This window comes from Symsagittifera roscoffensis, chromosome 2 (assembly GCF_963678635.1).
Source record: "Symsagittifera roscoffensis chromosome 2, txSymRosc1.1, whole genome shotgun sequence".
Lineage (NCBI taxonomy): Eukaryota > Metazoa > Xenacoelomorpha > Acoela > Convolutidae > Symsagittifera > Symsagittifera roscoffensis.
This window is the reverse complement of record NC_087063.1, coordinates 10003096-10024259: the sequence shown is the minus strand read 5'-3', so window position 1 is coordinate 10024259 and position 21164 is coordinate 10003096. Positions and strand designations below refer to the sequence as shown.

The 21164-nt window shown below is 33.2% G+C and overlaps 2 protein-coding genes across 4 annotated transcripts in view; one reads left to right on the top strand and one right to left on the bottom strand.

Annotated features, from left to right (window-relative positions):
- The first annotated feature begins 252 nt into the window (after positions 1-252).
- LOC134839679 (endothelin-converting enzyme homolog) lies at positions 253-2532 on the top strand. Its single transcript, XM_063855300.1, has one exon. It carries the CDS (start codon positions 253-255, stop codon positions 2530-2532), a length of 2280 nt encoding a protein of 759 aa, XP_063711370.1.
- A 1782-nt stretch (positions 2533-4314) lies between these two features.
- The window catches only part of LOC134839242 (uncharacterized), a 36436-nt gene continuing 19586 nt past the window's right edge, over positions 4315-21164 (bottom strand). For all 3 annotated transcript variants that reach the window (XM_063854732.1, XM_063854733.1, XM_063854731.1), the window contains 2 exons: positions 5554-5681; positions 4315-4645 (listed from right to left, as the gene is read on the bottom strand). In XM_063854732.1, coding sequence (XP_063710802.1) covers positions 4382-4645; positions 5554-5681 — 392 coding nt within the window. In that variant the 3' untranslated portion in view covers positions 4315-4381. The remainder of the gene's footprint in view (positions 4646-5553; positions 5682-21164) is intronic.

Sequence of the window (21164 nt, the reverse complement as noted above, 5' to 3'; positions counted from 1 at the left end):
GACATTTTCAAATCGAGGCGGATTGGGAAGTTTCGTCTTGTTTGCCTACATGGGCTTTCCCAGTGTTCATAATGAAACTCGAATGATAAAATAAATTTACGCTTGCACTGTCCAGTAAAGTTTCAGCTTGCTAAAACCCATTGTCACTAGTATCTCGGCTTGATTCAGTTTGATCCCTTAAAACTTCATTTTCATTTTAACATACCTGAAACTTTGCTGCCTCTTCGAATTGTTAATTGTGAGGCTTTTAAAATGCCCAATATTCGGACGACTGTTTTTATAGCACTTCAAGTTACTGTTTACGTTTTCCTTTTCACATCATTCCTAGTAGTTCTATCTCTGTATATTCACTCCACTAAATATTCCGACAATTCGAGCAATGATCAGACCGAACTCACTGAACAAGAGTCGGTCCAGCAAGCCAAAGTGATTGCGCCTATGAACTTAGACGCAGACCCTTGTGAAAACTTTTATGAGTACAGTTGCGGAAACTTCCTTAGTCATACCCTAATTGACCTTGAAGAGTTTCAGAAATCACTCAAGTATGAATCGTTCGACGCTACGCTTAGTATTCTACCAAGATTATTCAAAACTATTCTGGAACAAGAAAACAGTTGTGAATCTGAAATAAAAGTAGCCCAATTTTTCCACAGTTGCATGGACGAGTTTGTCGAAGTTGACAAATCAGGGGATAAAGTTTCAATTAAAGTTGAAAAAATGGACACGAAAGACACTGATATTGTGAAAGATTTGATGGAAACGTTCAAAGTTCAGTTGAATTTCAACCTGAATGATTCTCTTCAGAACTCTAGTAAAAATGGTAACAAAACGCTTAGAGCTCTCAACTGGCCTATCGATGGGGTTTTCTGGAATGTGTTTTTTGGAATATACGCACCAGGTGACGAACTGATTGAATTTAACCAAGAAATCGAACGGGTTGTTTTGGGAATACCTGACGAAGGAGTCGTTAACAAACTATTTCCTGTAGAATCTGCTGCGGTCTTCGAAAAGGATGTTAAATCATTTAATTACTTGAAGTTAGTTTTGAAAGAGTCCAAAATATTGCAGGCCGATAAACTTGATAAACTATTTGACACTTTCAACAATTCTATGGACGAACTGAAAAAATGCAGAGATGAGATTGACGCAGACAATTATTACGATTCTATTCTTGATGACATTTTTAAGCAGGACTACGGAAGCCTAAGTAATTTTAGCAGCGGTAGTGTTGATTTAGACAAAGAAAACGAAGATTTTCTGTTGTCCATCGAAAACCTTTTGCCTGAATGGGTGCAGAAGGTTCTGAAAAATGACTCCGATTCTCTAAAAATCACTGTGAACGCCAGTTTTCCCAAATATTCAAAATGTTTGAGGGAGAACTCCAGCCTCACTAACTTTAATAACTTTATGCAATTACAGTTCATAAGTGCTTTGCATTACTTGCTAGTACAAAGCAATGATACATATGATGATAGATCGGTTGCGACGGAAAATCAAGCTGGAAATAAAAATCCAGAGCAAAAAAGAGAAATTGAATGCCTTCAAAGCCTGATTCCAGATCATTTGTATCTTGCTCTTGTGACCTCAAATGCTTACATGAAATATTATATCGGAAACGATTCGTTCTACCAATTGGACAAATGGCAGAATTATATAAAGCAGGCGGCATCTGAGAGGTTTGACGCTAGGATTGAAAACGCAACTACTAGAGAAGGCTTGAAAGATTACTTCAACAAAATTGAAATGCGACCCAAACCCGATCAAATTTCATGCGAATTTTCAGATGCATTGCTGGCAAACTTAGACGTCAAACCAACCCAGAAAAACTCATACGCAAAAAATCTCCTTAGTTTGCAAAAGTATTATCAAGACATTTACAAAAGCAGTGGATCCCCCAGAATGGAAAATTTAGTTTTGTATGTCAATGCGAAATTTTACCACCGAGACCAAAAAGCACAAATGTGGACTTTTCTGATAGACCCTTTGTATTCAGACAATAACCCAGTTGCGGTTAATTATGGTTCCATGGTATATATCATGGCCCATGAATTTTCACACGCTTTAGACGAAAGAAGTATACAGAAGCAATATATTGGCAATTACCCTTGGGATAAAATAACTAATGAAAATTATAACAACTTCAGACAATGCCGAATAAACTTGATGGATGAGGCCAATCTAAACGGAGCAAACTTAGACTGCGAAAGTTACGCTGACATTTCAGGCATTCAGTTGGCCTATCAGGCCATGAAGTCGAATGAAAACATGGCCGAGTTGAACAGAAATCTTCAAAACTCTCCTATTTTGAAAGACTTTTCGGCCGAAAAACTGTTTTTCGTGGCGTTCGCTCAAAGTCACTGCGACGCAAGTGTGAATGAAGAAAAGAACACGTTTAACCCCATGAAACCTCATCCTCCAGTCTGGGCCAGGGTTAATCTGACCTTGTCTATGCTTCCAGAGTTCAAAGAAGTGTTCCAATGCAAAGATGACCAGGCCATGACCAAAGGAGAAGATTGCAATATCTGGCCGTAATAATATGGTTCTGTAAAAAAACCATGATTATTTAACTGGATTTTAAAGTAAACTTTTATTCATTTTGCATCAATTTATTTAGCTTTTGTTAATTTTTTGCTTCCTTTGCTTCAGTTTAATTTGTAAACCACGAGTAAATCAATTTGAAAAACATAACATTCGTAAATAAATGTTTGAAATTATACTCATCGTTTTCGCACATCTGGCCCGCAGTTCAAAAATAATATATCTACCCTGCTAACTATTTTTGCTCTGGAAAACTGCAAAAATTTTGGTCTTTTTGTTCCGACAACTCTCGAAGAGTGGAAAGGTATTATGAACTAGAGATTCTTTCCAGCCCGATTTCGCTACCTCGAGGAAAGCTCGTAAGGGGGCAAGTGTAGGATCATATTTAAGTCATTGTTCGTGATTCGGATTCCCAAAAAATTTCCAAAAAGTCGTTTCTGTCAAGAAAAGTGGTCTGATTTTTTTTCGATTTTCAGACTAAAATTAGACGAAATTTGCCGCGAGGTAGAAACCCTTCGACTTAGTAGAATTTTATATCTGAATTTTTTTATCCTAAAAATTATCCTTTTCCTTATTTGGTCGGATTACTCTATGCTACTTTCAACCCTGGATTATAATTAACCATAGGTCCGAATCTGAAACCAAACCTGGACTACTTTTTGGACAAAAAAGTTATGGTTTCGTCATGGTTTGGAGTTTGATGCAGAATTGATTTTGCGACAAAATAAATATGATCGAAGACAAGTTTGCCTTATTGGCTTCAAAAACTGCTAGTCATACAATTTTCATAGTCTGGAATTTGCATGGCATGACTAGCTCTTTTTCTCAAAAAGTAACATATTTTTCCGTGGAGTTTTTAACTACCTGAAAACCAAGCCTGAACTTGAAGTCGATTTTTTGGTTGTTTTGAGAGTCTGGCGTACTTTTTGGACAAAAAATTATGTATCGCTTGGGAAAAAAAAATCTCGATGTTTTGAACGTTTCCATTATTTGCCATCAAAAAATGCTGTTCATACAAATTTTCAAAGTATGAAAATTGTATGATACGTTTTTTCTTACAAAAAAATAATATCTCTAGCCTGGAAAATAATTTAACATATCACTATGGGTTATAATTTAATCTTATCTTTTGAAGAAAAAAAATTCTCTTTCCGAAATAAACAGAGTTGCAAAATTCTCATATGCAGAATTTCTAAGAACAGCATTTTATTAGGGACAATTTGTATGGAATTGTATGACTAAATATTTCAAAATACGCTGAAAGTCGGTTCAGGGGCGGATTGGGGGGGGGGGGGGGCAATTTTGAGGGGGAACGCGCGCCGAAAAAACGCAATTTTTTGGTCAAAATTTTCCAAAAAGTGCCTAAAAACGCCTTTTTTGGACGGTTTTGCCAAATTTTTGCCTGCGGCGCAGAAAATTTTGCCGAAAAAGAGACCAAACCATGCTTAGAGAGAGCTCAAAAATCAATTCGGTCGACCTAAAAAAAAGGTCGACAAATTTTTTTTGAAAATCCGCCCCCCAACACCCCCCCCCCTCGAGAAAATCCTAGATCCGCCCCTTAGTCGGTTTATTTTTGTTGCTATATTTTTGAATTTCCTGAAAAGTAGATTTCTCAAGATACCGGGATCTGATAAAAAAGTAATGTAATTAATTTAACAAAACAAATTTAAATCGAACTTGCTGGTCTCGCCTCCGCGGTTCTGCAAGCCTACAAATTGTTGGCCTAAAATGAATACATCATCTGTATTTCAAGTTATAAGATTGACAGCTACGAAATATCTATTTCTGTTCTCTAAAACTAATTGAAACTGCAGCATATACAGCATATATAGAAACAGATCTTTTAAAGTCTTGTGACTCTCGGAAGGCAAAATGAAATCTTGGTTAAATCTTCATTCGACCCAAACCCATTGGGCAGTCTGTCGTTGGGCGTGTTTTGATTACGTGGTATGTTTTTGTGGCAACTGTTGTTGTTGTTGTTGTTTGTGGATGAGGGAGAGTCTTGAGAGTCTGAATCCATGAGGAGTTCTGCCACCATGTTGGATACATTCATGGTCTGCAAGATGCTCTCCATTGTCTTCAGTTGCTGGTAAGTGGCGATGTCATTCTAGAACACCAAGAGTGACTTTAAAGAAATGAGCTTTGAGAGTGTTGTGTACCACGCATGTCGCAGATTTTTCTGAAAAACCACGAGAAAAATTTTAGCGTTTTTTTAAATTTAAAGTTGATCTTAGTAGTTTCTTGCATTTTCCTTTTTACCGTACTCAACAGTCCTTCGTTTCTTGCACTCAACAGTTTTTTTGCTTTAGTTTGCGAAGTCCAGCTTCGCCTCTGACTAAAAATTATCAGATGTTATGGTGCTATGAAAATTGGACTCCGTTTTCTCAGTTATAACTTTAGCTATCTTTTGATAAACAAATATTGAGAAAACGATAGAAAATTATTGGCAAATCAGCTCTTAGTGATCTAAGGCCAAAATGAATGCATGAATTGAATTGAATTGTTTGTTTTTCTGTTAAGGTCAGGGGCGGATTATAGCGTTCCAATGGTGCTTTCAAAGAAGAGAACATCGGGTCAAAAAATCTCCAGCTTTTCATAAATTTGATTTTAAATGTCTGGTTTATTCACGGTATTAGATGAAAAAAATGGTCCGTTTTTCAGTTCTTTCAGTTATTGTGACCGGCCTGCATATTTTTTTTTCCATTTCATTTCACTTGGAAGAACAAAATCTGGCAAAAAAGAATGAATATGAACTGCGGATTCATTCATTATTAACAAGAAACTTGTGTACTTAGGGAAGCCTCTTGAGATGAGATGCTGGATGTTCCTGGCTTAACCTGCAAGTCGGTATTGATTAGTTTGCCCAATAGAGTCATTTTAGGATTTCGGTACAGCTTCAAAAATCAAAGTGGTGCACCTTATGACTGAAGGTCGATATAATTTTCATTAAGACGCGCCTCCCCCATCCCATAAAAAATTCCTCTGCAATTCTTTTTCTCTGATCACAAATTTCACCTTGAAGTATATGAGTACTAGAGTGAGCCAGTTAGCCGTCCTGTAGTAGTCGAAAGGAGGCAGTCTCTTACTGGAACACTTCTTCACTCGCAGCACCTCAAACACATCCAGCTCCTGCTCTAACCTCCCTGAAACAGACAAACTGTAAAGAAAAACATGAAGATTATGTTCCAAAGCTAAAATTACACAACTACCGAATTTGAAAATTACTTACGATTTCAAAATAAATAGCAACAATTAAGAACTTTCAAAGTTAACAAGGGGTGTAGGTTAGTAGGTTATTAAGAAAATATATAGCTTCGAAAGTTCCGACCATGTTCATTGGTACAAGAATGAACTAATTGATTTTTTTTGGTTTTCAATTTTTTCTTTTATTTGCTTCAGAGTTTTTTGCTTTCTATTATTTCTTCTGCAAAAGTTTTTAAGCAGAAAACATAAGCTGCAAATTGTTGAACCCCATTCCAAAAACACATTGGAAAACACTGACACTCGTGTACGATATAGAAAAAATACTAGCCTAATTCTCTTACATAGTAATCCAACTACGCGCAGTGACATAAATGGATAAGAATCTAATATATACAAAAAATACGCAGAAAATTTGAAGTAGAAAAATCAATTTATCTACAACTATTTTGCGAGAAATAATCGATTCTATAAAAACATAATGTTGTCTTTTTCACCAAAATTAAATGAATTTTAATGTATAAAAAAGACTGCTCTTATATCAGGGCGACACTCTGAATGTTCTAGCTGCTTTTTAAGGCCAGTTAAAAGGTTTTTTAGATGAATAATTGACGAAGTAATCGAAAAAAAGAAAAATATTTTCTAATCAATTTTATCACACCACATGCTATGTAAAACACAAAGAGTGTGTTCAGCGTGTTTTAGTGTTTCAAAAGGGCTAAATTGCTGGCCTCAATTCATTTTGGTACGCGTTAGTTTGTCGCTTACGCGTGTTACAAGAACGCATTAAGCCGCGCGTTAGTTATCCCAAAATGACCTAATTAGTTATTTTCAAACGCCCGTAACTTTAGAAAAAATGATCACAGGTGAAATATCTATTTTGGCCAAAAATGCCTAGTTAAGAAGTCGAAAGTTGACTAAATAAAAAAAAACTCAAGCATAAATAGTCCGACCTTTCTTCGAAAGTCGGATAAAAAATAGTTTACTGTATAAAATTTGTAAACAATCTGTAAAATAAAACCTGTTTAATCTGTATTAAAACTGTATATAATCTGCAATTAATTTGTAGATAATCTGTTTGTTATCTGTAAATCATCTATATGTAACCTGTATATAACCTGCATTTAAGACTGCTATATCAGAGCAAAGCACTGAATGTTCCGAATGCCTTTGAAGGTTTACGGAGAAGTTTTCGCATTTTTTTAATGATGAAATTTAGTGAGAAAAAAGAACAAAGGTAAAACTTTTTTTTGAGTTTTTTAAGGCATATTCCACACGCTATGTAAAGTACTAATTAAACTGTTTCCCATATGTGAACGTGTTAAATAATCCATTTAGCATGCCTCAATTTAATTAGAAACGATTTCTAAGCTGGATTAATTTGCTGCTTCCACATCAATAGCGTGAAACATATCGCGCGTTAATTGTCCCAAATTCATTTAGAAAGCTCTTTTTAAACCCCATAAATTTAAGAAAATCACAAGTGAAATATCATTTTAAAATTGAGCTCCAGACAATTTACGTTTCGAATAATATACAAAAACTTCATCAAAAAACAGGTATTTGATACGGGAAAAAAGATTTCAGTGATTTTTGGTTTTGGTTATTTTTGAAGTTATACAGTTTAAAATTTTACCGAAACACAATAAATCTTATTTGATTATTAAAAGTATTTACTCAAAGTTTCACTGTATAAAATTACAAGGATCTAAAATCTGTATATTTAGCGATATTTATCTGTAGATAATCGATTTTTTATCCATTTTTGTCACTACGGGTCTAATTCTATATGCTTATATAGTTGCCAAGCGGACCGTTCGCTTAGCAGACCAATCATCTAGCATAAAAATTGAAATATGAGTCTTTTAGCAGACCAACGTAATAAAGTGATGGATGATTTGTTGACATTCAAAAAGACGCAGAGTCTGGGGCCAAGATTCACCAATTACGTCAATTATCTCACGATTTGTCAACACAACTATCAGCTTCGAAAAAATAAAAGTCTAAATTAGCGGCAAAACAAAGATTTACGCGCACAATTACACTCGTGTTGAATTGAAGCGCAGCAGTCGCTAATCGCCTATGCCGCGTTTGAACTTAGCTATCACACTTTATAATAGTTCTGAGTCTGCTAAAAAACCGGTCTGCTAAAAAACCGATCTGCTTAAATCCTTTGCACCAATTGCCAAACTCAGTGACAGATTCGATCAATTACAATCTCATTTCAGCTTCTAATTTGGAGCTGCAGGGGATTTACGGAAGGCAAAACAAGAACCCATTTATTCGTAAAAGACATTACCAAATGTTCGCCTTCATATCCATTAGCATTGAGACAAGGCCTAAATGCACTATCAATAGATCCTAAAATATGTCCTTAAGGACAAAAATGTAATGAGACCGAGCAGTTTACGAGATTAGGCGTTTCACAAGTGATTGCAATTTAAAAAATTGATGTTATTCAGCGCAACATTTCTGTAGAAAACAATAATCAACAATCAAATTGTTCCAGAAAGACCCGGAGGAGATATGGATTATATTTATAAAGGGATTATTTTTTTGAAATAGTTTTCATTGTTCTAGTTTTATCTGTTTTTGAATTTTAGGAAATAATGGTATTTTTAATTGAGAAAAGCAATAGTTACTCAAAATATGCGCAGCAATCTTTTAACTTTTTTGTATTTTTTTTCTCTAAATTTATATTTTTGTCAGGGGTTAAGACAATATTCTGGGTGAAGATCGAGAACTTGAGCAAATTGTTGAACGATCTTTCCTCATTTGAAATATGCTGGTTTTTTGTTTTTCAGTAGAATTTGAATCGGAGACAAGGCGATTTGCTTCATGTTTTGTTAAAAATGGTTTCCTCTAATGGGATCTTTCACTTTAAAGACCCTTCCAGTATAGTAAAAGACTATTTATATAACCCTAAATTGTGATATAAATCAATCAGGGAAGCATCATTTTAGAGGAGAGAGAAAATTATCTTCTCCTTTAAAGAAATAATTAAACGATTAAGCACATATGAAAACCATAACAACGAACTTTGTCCTTTGCAATATATTTTGTTGTTCTCTTGATAGTGGCAGAATGTGGAAACAGTCTACCGCTATCAAGAGAGCAACATGATAAATTTCGATCGCGATATCTTCAGGTAATTCGCGATATCTTCAGGTAATTTCCCGTATTGTAAAAGACAAAGTTCGTTGCTATGGTATTCATATGCGCTGAATCATTTTAAATAATTCATTACAGGAGACGACAATTTTCTAGGTTAAATAGGGTAACATAAGCGTTAGAAGCATTTTCTTAATGTAGAAGTTTGTTTTAGAAATTTGTTTGTCAACGTTTCTCAACGATTTAGAGTTTTTGACCTTGCTCCTCTTCGGAATCCGGAATAAGGCGTTCAACTTAAGCGAACGAAGTTTTTCAAAAATGTGCGGGATCCACCCATCTTGAGACAATCCAATGAACACTTGAGTCGAATCGAGGAATGAAATAAGGAATCATATGCGAAACGTTCCAGATCAAGCGGCGTCGAATCATACTTAGGCGAACTGCTTAATTTCTTTTCTATTATTTCTATGCAGTAATGAACAGCAGTGTTTGAAAAAAATATCTTGTTATGATGAGTTTCTATTCTTGTGGCACTTAATAAGTGTCAATGATTGCTTATTTTATCAGGAAAAAATCTTAAAAGTTGATCTCGCTCAAGTTTGAGTTTTCGTTGCTTGAGTTTGTTAAATTCAATTGAAATTCCCTTAGCTACGAGAAAGACAAAATACTATCTTCATTTCAAAAGCGGAATTGGCGTAAAAATGTGAAATTTTTTTTTCAGTTTCCAAATTGAGCCTAAATTAATTGAATTTTAAGGCGAAATAGAAAAATTTGCCTAATGACCCAGTTTTCTCCAAAAAAAATCAATCATAAAAGAATCATTTGATTTTTAAATGGATTTATTCTGATGTTGCTTCTCGAAATTCAAAAATTGAAAGCTTCTGAGAAATAATAATTTATTTGGGCTCCTTCAAGAATGACATCTTTGCAACTTTTTTTCACTTTTTAAAGGATAATGATTGTCTTGAAGACACTTAATGAGGTTGTTATTTTTTATGTTTATTTATTGAGGAAGGTAAATAACGCTCTCCAATAAAGAAATCGGAAATGGAGCAAAAAAAACTTATTTGATTTTGAGATTCAAAAGCGGGTTTTAATTAATAGATTTTCCAGCGGAAAAAATTGTTTATCTTTCGATCCAGTAGGTTTTTGTGAATTCGATATTTTTTCACAAACAGTCAGTCGTTTTTTTTTCATTGAGTTCTTTGACTTTTTCAAGCTTCTGTTGGCTATGTTTCGTTCTCGTTTCTGGCCGGAATTTGTAACGGAATTTTTAAAGGAAAACAAAAATTTAACTTTTGATTATGTAGTTCAGGGGCCTAGGATTTTCTCGCGAAGGGGGAGGGGGATTTCAAAAAAATTTTCAAAAACTTTGTCGACTTTTTTTAGGACAACCAAAAAGACTTTTCGCGCTCCGTGTTTTTGCCAAATTTTCTGCGCCGCAGGCAAAGTTTTGAAAAGCATTGGCCAAAAAAAGCGTTTTTAAGCACTTTTTGGAAAGTTTGACCAAAAAATAGCATTTTTTGGCGCGCGTTCCCCCCTCAAAGTTAGTATATATTGGCGCCAAAGGCACCTTTAGAAAAATTTTAGGGTCCGTCAGCTGAATATGGATATCTCAAAATAGTTCAAAGGGAAGTTTGGGTCGGAAGTGGGTCGAAGCCCTGACTCAGAAACAACTTCAAATTCATCAAAAAGAGGAAAAAGAAGAATAAAAAAGCAAAATAAATACAAACCAGTACACCTGTATAATTGGAATCAACCAATTAGACACATTGATAGTTATATATTAACAGTCATCGAACGAAAAAATGAGCCACACTCAAAGTGACGAAAGTCCAGATGACGAAGCAGTTTTTCCCTTTCTTATAGATTCACTCGATGATAGAGGACAACACGATTTTTGCAAGAACTTACTCGTAAATTTGTTTGAACCAGGAATCAGCCCATGCAAAGAAGATTTCCCAGATGTAAAAATCAAAAGACAAATTATTGAACATTATTTGAAAGACATATGTAATCTAACCCAACAATATGGAATCTACACCATAGAATTCAGCACACCAAATACAGCCCATCGTAAATATGTAACTCAAACAGACGATTTTGAACTAGAATTTTCAAGAGTATTCATAGAATATATCAAAAGCATACAATATCATAATTCACAAAGAGCAAACTCCAAATTCACTAACGAAGTTTTTGCAGTAATATATAGTTATATATCTATATTAGAAAAAACAGAAGTTCAAAGTATATCACCAACTGAAACATCCAAACATACAAAAGTACGAAATGAAATCACAGTATTTTCAACATTTCTACATATAATTCGCGAAAATTTCACTAAAGAAGATGTTTCACAAAACACTAAACATGATTTACAAAAAGTTTTAGCATGGTTTATAATAGATTATTTTACCCACAATTTAGATTTAATTTCACAAGCAAGAAAAAATTTTAGACCTCAAAATACCAATGACGACACTGTTCTATCAGAACAATCAGATTACGTTTGGGACTCTGACTGGTCTCATCATGCATTTCTAAATATCCCAAAAGCTATCTCAAGTCAAGCAATAAGTACAATATCTTTTCACAAAGATTATGTAAAAGTAGTACCATTAACCATTGATGCAACACCATTGAATTATAATACATTTTTACCTGATACACAAAATAACAGCTTAAATTCAACAGTCATACATAATGAAAATCTTAATGGAACAAGAAATCTTACACAACAAAATATTCAAACACCATCACACTTCATAAATGAAGAAATCGTCCAAACAACAGCAACAACTACACAACAAAGTATTTCACCAATACATCCCAATCTGACAACACCAAGAAATAAAAATACCTTACTAACACAAGTAACATTACAATCAACCGGTAAACCTTCGGTTGCTCCAAAATATTCACACATGGACTATCAAACGTATAGACCAATGACAATACCGTCAAAAAAACGAAAACAATTTACAAGAAACACTTTTGCAGAACACAATTATAATTATGCTCACCAACCAAAAACAAACCAACCTCCCCGAAAAAATACACAAAATTTAAACCACGTATGTTCCTATTATTGGAATCTCCCAAAAACATCGAACAATTCAGTAAATTTTCCAGAAAATCCACAACCTACACAGGATTATAGTGAAAATTACCCACTCTTTCAACAAAATAAAAATAAACAACATACACCATTTAATACAAACTATTTATCGTCTGAGGAAGATGATTATCCCCAACCAGATATTTTTGCACCATATACTAAAGAATATTGAACACAGAGACCGCAACAATCTCAAAATATGAAAATTTACCCACAAAACCCAACAGATATACAAAACCCACAACAAATGCATATACAAAACCCATTTAATACACAGTCTTTTCAACCAATACAACCACAAAACCCAATGTTAATGCATTCTTATCAACCAAATCAAATGTAAAATGAAATACCGCTTCCATATTACCTTCAGCAACATAAAATAACAAAAAATCAACTTTCAAATTTTTCACAAATGCCAAATGCCGCAGAATCACTACAGATGACAATGAATCCATACCTCATGGGTGGATCATCAATAACATCCAATAAACCACTGATGGTATTCACTGGAACAGACCCTGAAGATTATTTAAATGCAGTAACAGCAAATTTAATTTTAAATATAGGACCCGAACCAATTAATACGCCACTACATCAAAATTGGATACATAGACGCACAGCACTAATACAAACAACCCTAGATGGCGCAGCTCAAAAATGGTTTTCAATATTACCCATAGAAATAAAATCAGACTGGAACAGATTCACACAAGAATTTTCAAAAATGTTTGACTCTGAAAGAAACAAACAGCATCAAAGAGTTTTATGCAACGAAATACGCAGATTACCAAATGAAACAATTAAACAATTAGCAGTACGAATCAAAACACTAGTTCTAAAGGCATATTCACTTAATACACATGACTACAAAAACACAAAATTGACAGAAATTTTAATGATGACACCTCAATTACGGAAAATAGCTATAAAAAAGAGAGCATCTCATCCTTCCTCAATTCGAGAACCAGACTGAGATTTTCGAAAATTAGTAGATAAACTAGAACAAATAGAAATCACAATGAAACTCGAAGAAACAGAAAATCTAAAACTACAATATGTTAATCGGATTGAAACAAATACTACACATATAAATAACATACAAGAATCAGACACGGACCTGATTGAAAAAATCACTGAAATACTAAATATCTACGAAAAACATCCAAACTTTAAAGGCAAACCATCTCTCAAAAAATGGTGTAATTATTGCCGACGATACGGACACAGTATTTCCGAATGTAGACAAAAACAACAAGACAATCAGAATAAACCTCAAAAGCACAAAGAACCAAATAAATCGTTCTATCAAAACATGAAAAAAGACCAAAATCTACCAAACAAAAAAATATATAGTAATAACAGTTCAGGAAAACCACTTCCGAACAACCCAAGTTACACAAGGAACCAATCACCATATAACTCAGGTTATAGAGGTAGATCACCCGAACGAGGAAATACACGAAATTCCTCACAAAATACATATAATCGATCGAATAGCCAAAATAACCAAAATAACTATTCACGATCAAATTCCAATACAACACAATTTGTTTCTGGATCCAGTTCCCAATCAAACCAAAGGAATAGACACTATTCCAATAATCAATCACGAAATTCATCATACAACAGAAATAGAAACAGTTCACATAATAGAAATAGAAGTTATTCAAACAATCGAAATCAGAATTATCCAAACAATAGATCAAGGAATAATTCATATAATAGATCAAATTATCACAGGTCAAATGATAGTTACCAAAATAGATCACGAAATAATTCACAAAATCGAAACTCAAGTTACAATAATCGATACAGAAATTATTCCTAGTCACCACATAGGAATAATAACCGTTACCCTGATTCTAAACATCGATACAGAAGTAGCACACCAAAACATCGAAGACACATTAACCAAGTGCAAACAAATGAAGAAACAACTTTAGACCCTCCAGGTATTGATGACACAGGAAGTAACGAAATACAAATAAATCATATAAATTGTGAATCATCAGATACAGAAAGCGATACAGATAATACCATCTCAGTAAATATGATAACAGTCAAAAACGACTATGAACCTATCATATATGAACAACCCTTCACTTCACATAAATATGAAAATCAATTAGAACTCCTCCACAATTACTATTTGGACCCATTGATAATACACAAACTACACAAAAAGTAAACGAAATTAACACGGTAATTAAACCCGATAAAAAAGACAAAACACAATGCTCAAACACAAAACATATTTATCAAAATATACAAAAAGGACAACCGAGAGAAAAAAGTTGGACAATTCTATTTCTCTTAGAAAGCCCAAAAAATAAAGAATTTCAACCACCAGATTTTGAAATCGATTTTTTAATTGACTCAGGAGCAGAATCAAATATAATTAATATTTCCACATGGAATGAAATTAAAACATAACATCCAAATTTAACACCTCTTGAAACCTCTAGTAAATTAACAACAGCACAAGGATCAACATTAGTAAATTATGGAAAAATCCAGTTATTTCTTCTCCCCACGAGAACAATGGAACAAAACAAAATTTTAAGCAAACCGCTTAAACAAATATTTCATATTACTGATATTAAGCACAATATCATTGGCATACCATTTATCTCTAAATATATACCAACAATCAACGTCTTAAATAGTAAGATACATATAAAAGATAAATACACCAAAACAAAAAACACAGCCCTAACATTCTTCCAAAGATTAAACAAACAACCACCATTTTTCTCAAAATTTTACCCCATTTACAATCAACAACGGAAACACCTAAAACCACTATCAGGAAATATATATAACTTTTCAATAAAACAAGTTCACCAGTATAACAAAAGTCAAAATAAACAACAACTTTTTATGTCAGACTTCGAATTTAAACCTATTCACAAATTTTTCAAATTTACGATCTCATCCATAAAATATTCGACAAACACGAATTCCGACATCATTTCATTACACGTGTATAACAATACACCATATCAAGTAACATTACATTAGGACTTTTAGGATATTGTGAAACAAATGCTACAATTTCACCTATAAATGAAGTAGCCTACCGCATTAATAATATACTAAAATTATTAGACATTTGCTGATCAACAATTCTTGACGAAGAATTATCTATAAATAATATAATAAGTAATGAAAAGAGAAATACAGATTACTTCACAAAGACACCATATTTTAAACCAACATTCATATAACAAATTACACAAAAGAACAGCAAAAATTTTTAACAATGTTTAATTTTGAACATTCACAAATTACACAAACCAAATTTGATAAATTAGCAAAACAACTGTTAAAATATTCAACAGTCTACGCAACATCAAAATTTGACGTTGGAAAAATTAGTTCATCACTATAGTGCTTATAATCAAATGCCACTAGGTGAACAATCACGACGTTTAACACAATTTGTTATTGGAAATCAACAATATGAATTCAATCGCTTATTCAATGGAATATCCATAGGACCAGCAGCTTTTTCAGCTTTTATGAGGAAAATTTTTCGACCACTAATACTCAAGAAAAATGCAATCACATTTTTAGACGATGTTTTTATGCAATCGCAAACCAAAGACGAGATGTTTACAGTTTTAGAACAATACCATAAGATACTTCAGAACGAAAATCTGAAAGCAGCTCCCGATAAATCACACTTCTTTCTAACACTCGTTAAATTTTTAGGACATAATATTGAACAAAACACTATCACTCCATTAAAATCACGGTTTGATGCTATTCAAAAACTTCAGCCACCAACAAATAAAAAGAAAATCCAAGAATTCCTTGGAATGTTACATTTCTTAAATAAATATGTTTACAAAATGCAATTATATTTAAGACCCTTCTATAATATCCTCAGACAACAAAATAATTTTGAATGGACCACTGAACACCAAACACGATTTGAAGAAATTAAAAAACTTTTAACTGAACAAATTTCAAACACAATTCCAGATCCAGATCAACCATTCTATTCAATGTGCGATGCTTTAAACTTTGGCATCGGTGCAGCATTGCTACAATCACATAGTGGAACAAATAAAATGAACCATATTTCAGCAAATTCACGATTATTCACTCAAGCAGAGCTACGACTCTCAACTCTAATGAGAGAATGTACAGCTATAATTTATACACTTACAGAATATGAATGTCTGATACTTGGATCAAAACAGTTCTCTTCACAGATTACAATTCAATTATATTTCTCTTTACACAAAAGTCAAATCCAAATCATAGAGTTTATAGATTTCAACTAATTCTAATGAAATTTCCAAACTTACATATAGTTTGGACAGCAGGAAAAAACCTTGCATTACCAGATACATTAAGTCGAAATACGCCACCTGAATTACTCACACAAAAAACTACAGTTGAAATACCACAAAATATTAAATTTTATCTCGCAAAAGATGAAACATCACCCCGATTAGAATGCAAATATGCAGTAAAAACTGATATTGATCAATCACAGATAAATAACCTAAAACATTTCTCACTCTACTTAGATTGCCAGAATAATCACTACGAAGTTGACTTACTAGGCACATCAACTTTTAAACCAATTCCATACTCACAATGGATAAAAAATAACACTCAACAAAAAGAATAAAACAATACTCGCATAAAAAAGACCCTTTTCCTTTAATTGAAAAAGAAAGTTTGACCGATAAAATAAATTTATCAGGACCACAAACAAAGGATTTAAAATACACAATCAACCAAGTTTTTGACCTTCATGACCCACTTGACACAATTCCTTTAACAAAACTAGAAATTGACAATATTTTTCTCCCCCCAACAGATAAAATTACACTTGAACTTTTAAAACAATATCAAAATCTCGACCCAGTAATTAGACAACTAAAATCATGGCAGCCCGTAAAAGCAGATACCACAATTTTAGGAAATAAAACTCCTCCGATATTTCCGAAAATTTAATAACACAGCAATTGATGAAAATACAGATCTTTTAGAATATCAATTAAATTATTCTAAAGTTCCCTGTCTTCCTTTAAGTATGACATTAATAGCTTTTAATATCTCACATACACAAAATACTAAAGGACACTCCGGATCAGAAAAAACATACTCAAACTTTACCCAAAATTTTTATTTCCCAAATGCACCAATTTGGATAAAAGTATTATGCAATGATTGTATAATATGTCAATTAAAAAAACCTTATCCAAATCAAAAACAAATAGCACAAAAACAAGTTTTTAAAGGACAAAGTTTTTATTTTAACCATCGCATTTCATTCGACACAAAAGGACCAATTTCACCATCCTCAGAAGGAAACTCCTACATTATGATCCTTGTTGACGCATTTACACATTATGTAGCACTCAACCCAGTACCACATTGTAATTCCTATTACGCCTACACGATGCTTTATGAACATTGGATAGCTAAATTCGGACTACCCGAAATCTTAGTTACAGACAACGGTAAAGAATTCATAAATAATGAAATAATCACACTATGCCACTTACACAACATCAAACATAAACCACGTACATCTCATGCACCTTGGACAAACGGTTTAGTCGAAGGTATGAACCGTTCACTACAAGAATATCTTAGATGTATCATAAATGGAAATGATACAAAATACACAGAATGGTCAGCAGATGTAAAATTATTCCCCTTAGCATACAATTCACAAACACGACAACTTTAGGAATGTCACCATACGAAATGGTTTTTAATCAAAAGCCACGTAAGCCAATTATGTTTACGGCAAATTCCCATAAAAATGCACAAGGTTATTGCCAACCAAATAAAGACTCAATTTGTTATAACCTACCTTTACACACATATGATGAAGATCATTTTCATCACCCACAAATTCTTAAATTAGCCTCCGGCACACACACCGAATGGATTTAAAATAGAGATAAAAAACACAATGAAATTTACCAAAAAGTAACAAAGAAATTGTTACAAAGGCAAAATATTAACGACCAAAATAATTCACGCTTTAAACAAGCCACAGATTAAAAAAATGGAACATTTGTCTTAATACCTAACTTTATTACACAAAAAGGAATCTCTAAAAAATTACAACCCTTCAAAAAGGAACATACCAAATAATTGACAAACCCACTGACGTAACGTACAAACTCACAGATTCAACCAAAAAAGAAATTGTTCAACATCGTAACAATCTATTGCCCTACTACCCAAAAGAATGCGCACTACGCGAATTAACTCAATTATATTCTTTCACAGGTTTAAAAAATATTCAAAATCATACAGAAAAAGAACTAGATGAACAACACAAAGTTCATCATAAAGATCAAATTCAAAAACAAACCACAACTCAAAACAACACAAAAACGCCAGACCCAAAAATACCCCAAAAAGAAAGAAAAAATAGGAAAATGATTAAAAAAATTCTACCAAAAGAACAAGTAGAAAAATCAAAACATAGAGAATTATCACGACTTAGAAATCAACCACGTAAAAACTACAAAACATTCATCCCACAATCTAAAATATTAAAGAAAGTTGAATTTCAAAAACAATTTTAATTTTAAAATTAATAATCTTTGCACCTCTGGATCATTTTGAACTTTCATTTTTCAAAATAACATGCTGACAAACACGCAACAATTCTAGTTCAGATTCAGCCAATAGGATTCACTTAAATCCGTCACCTTCTATACCTCTAACACCAACCTATTAGCCGAAAGATAATAAACTCCAGGTATATCTATAACTATAACTTTACAACCTCCAGGCCAAAAATAAGCAACTCGCTAAAACTTGACAACTAAAATAAATACCACCATAATATTACAACCCTCCCCTATCTAATAACGCAAAGATCGACAATATTTTCCCAACTCAGACCTCAAAAACCCTCCAACCAAAAATAACAAATTAGCCTAAAGTAAAAAAGGACCATAATCATTTAGCCTAAAGTACAAATATTTCAAAAATACCCCAGATCACCCGACAAATAAAAATAAAGCAAAGAAGACCACCCGAACACCATAAAATTAGCCCGCAACAATTTTTCACAAAACTCAACCCACTTGTCAAAAAATCCATAAATAACTCGACCACGCTTGAATTTTGCCTCAAACAACAAAAAATATTCGACGAGGAAATCATTTCTTAAATGTTTTTCTCTCGATCAGTCAATATCTTTAAAAATACAATTTTAAATCTTTTATTAAACTTTTTCATACTATTCAAACTTTTGTTCAAATTTCTATTTAATACTTTTGAAGCTTTTATAATCATTTTAATAACTTTTTGCAACATTTTCTTAATTTTCTACTCCCTATTTGAAATATATCTCCAAATTTTCCAAATCATTGATCATATTCACAGGTACGATAATCCAAAGTCTATTTAAATGATACGGACAATTTTTAGTAGAACAGATATTTTTTTACTATTTGTAATTTTCATCATATTTTTATCATCCCTAATACTGACAATGTGCAAATGTGTAAAAAAGGCAATAATCACATTCGCCTTAGCAACAATCCTTTTAATTCTTTTCATTGAAGAATACTACAATAAACATAAATCTTCCCACTAGAAAAAACCAATCGAACACTTTCAAAATTTGCTAACCAACAATCACAAAGTCAGTCTTCACCGGCATCATCCCAAGAAAACCCAACAATGCCTACAACTACCCAAAACCCCCAAACATCCACACGAATTTCTTTTCAAGATAACCCATACAATTTTGAAGAACGACACGCTCGCTTATCCGAACCATTAGAACCAGTTCAGCGACAGGCACCCCTAAGTGAACCAACATATAACTTGTACCCCACATTACCACAAGAATTAATTAGAATAAGAAACATTAGTCAAAACCAAAATACAGTAGAAATAAATCGACAAATTATACATCCACGACCAAACAGAAGTTTTCAAACCCCTAGAGTTCATTTTGATATACCCCAATCACCAACACCAACTACTTCAGAAAACCCAAATAGTACATTACCAGAAACTCCCCCACTCCTTTCACAACGTAGCACCTCAAGTATACCCTCAGATTACTTAGGTTCAACACCAAGATCTGAGCAAATACGTGAAAATTCCTTTAACCCCCCCAATCCAACCGCACGACTACCATATTGGACAACACACTCATATACACAAGGTGAACCAAACTTAGTGAATGACCCAATAGATATTTCTACGGATACAACACTATCATCACTACCAGAAACATTATCACTACCATCAACACCATCATTAAGTCAAATTTCACCGACGCTTTTCCCTTTAAATTTTCCGAATAACCTCGACGCTAGATATCGAGAACAATCATCAACAAATATCCCTTTACGATTAGATTGGAACACATTCGTAGCACCTCCTCCATTATTTGGACAAAATCAAGAAAGTAACCGACTCCACAGTTGGGCACTCAATAGATTACAATATAGACAAGATATCCACGAAGATATTCGAGAACACAATATTCAAATACTTCAACAGAATAGTCTCCAATTGAAATTCGAAATCACGATCAAACTTAATAATATTGTTCAACATCCCTACCCATTAAATCCACCAAATATAACAGCTCAATCGCTACTACCACCGTTTATAACAACTGAAGTAATACATAAATACGACAGATATACCAAAAACACAATTGGTTACATCACATTTTATAACCCATACTCAGGATTATCATAAACATGTATATTCTAAAAATATTAACATTTCAACACATCTTTTTTCTCATATTTTCCAACCGGAACACAAATCCTTCTCCTCGCACAGGACCCCAGGATTTATTAGTAACACACTACGATTGTGAAGAAAACGAACAAAAAACACTACACAAATATGCAATAAATCAAGTATCACAATGCGAAACAGAACCACAAGCTATAGAAACTACAAATGTAATAGCAACATTATATTCAAAAGCCCGAGCAACAACAGTCACAGGATATAAATTTACAGCAACCTTTTCTAAAAAGAAAGTACATTGTTCACAAGTTTCAAACGGAAATAAAAACCGACTTGACTACGAATCGTTTTACCAAAGTAACATAGAACGACTTTTACATCTAAATCCCGATGATTGTAAAAATGATTTACTCAGACTAAACCTAACAAGAAATTAAAACACAGACAGAAAATTAGTAAATTTTCTAATCTTTGC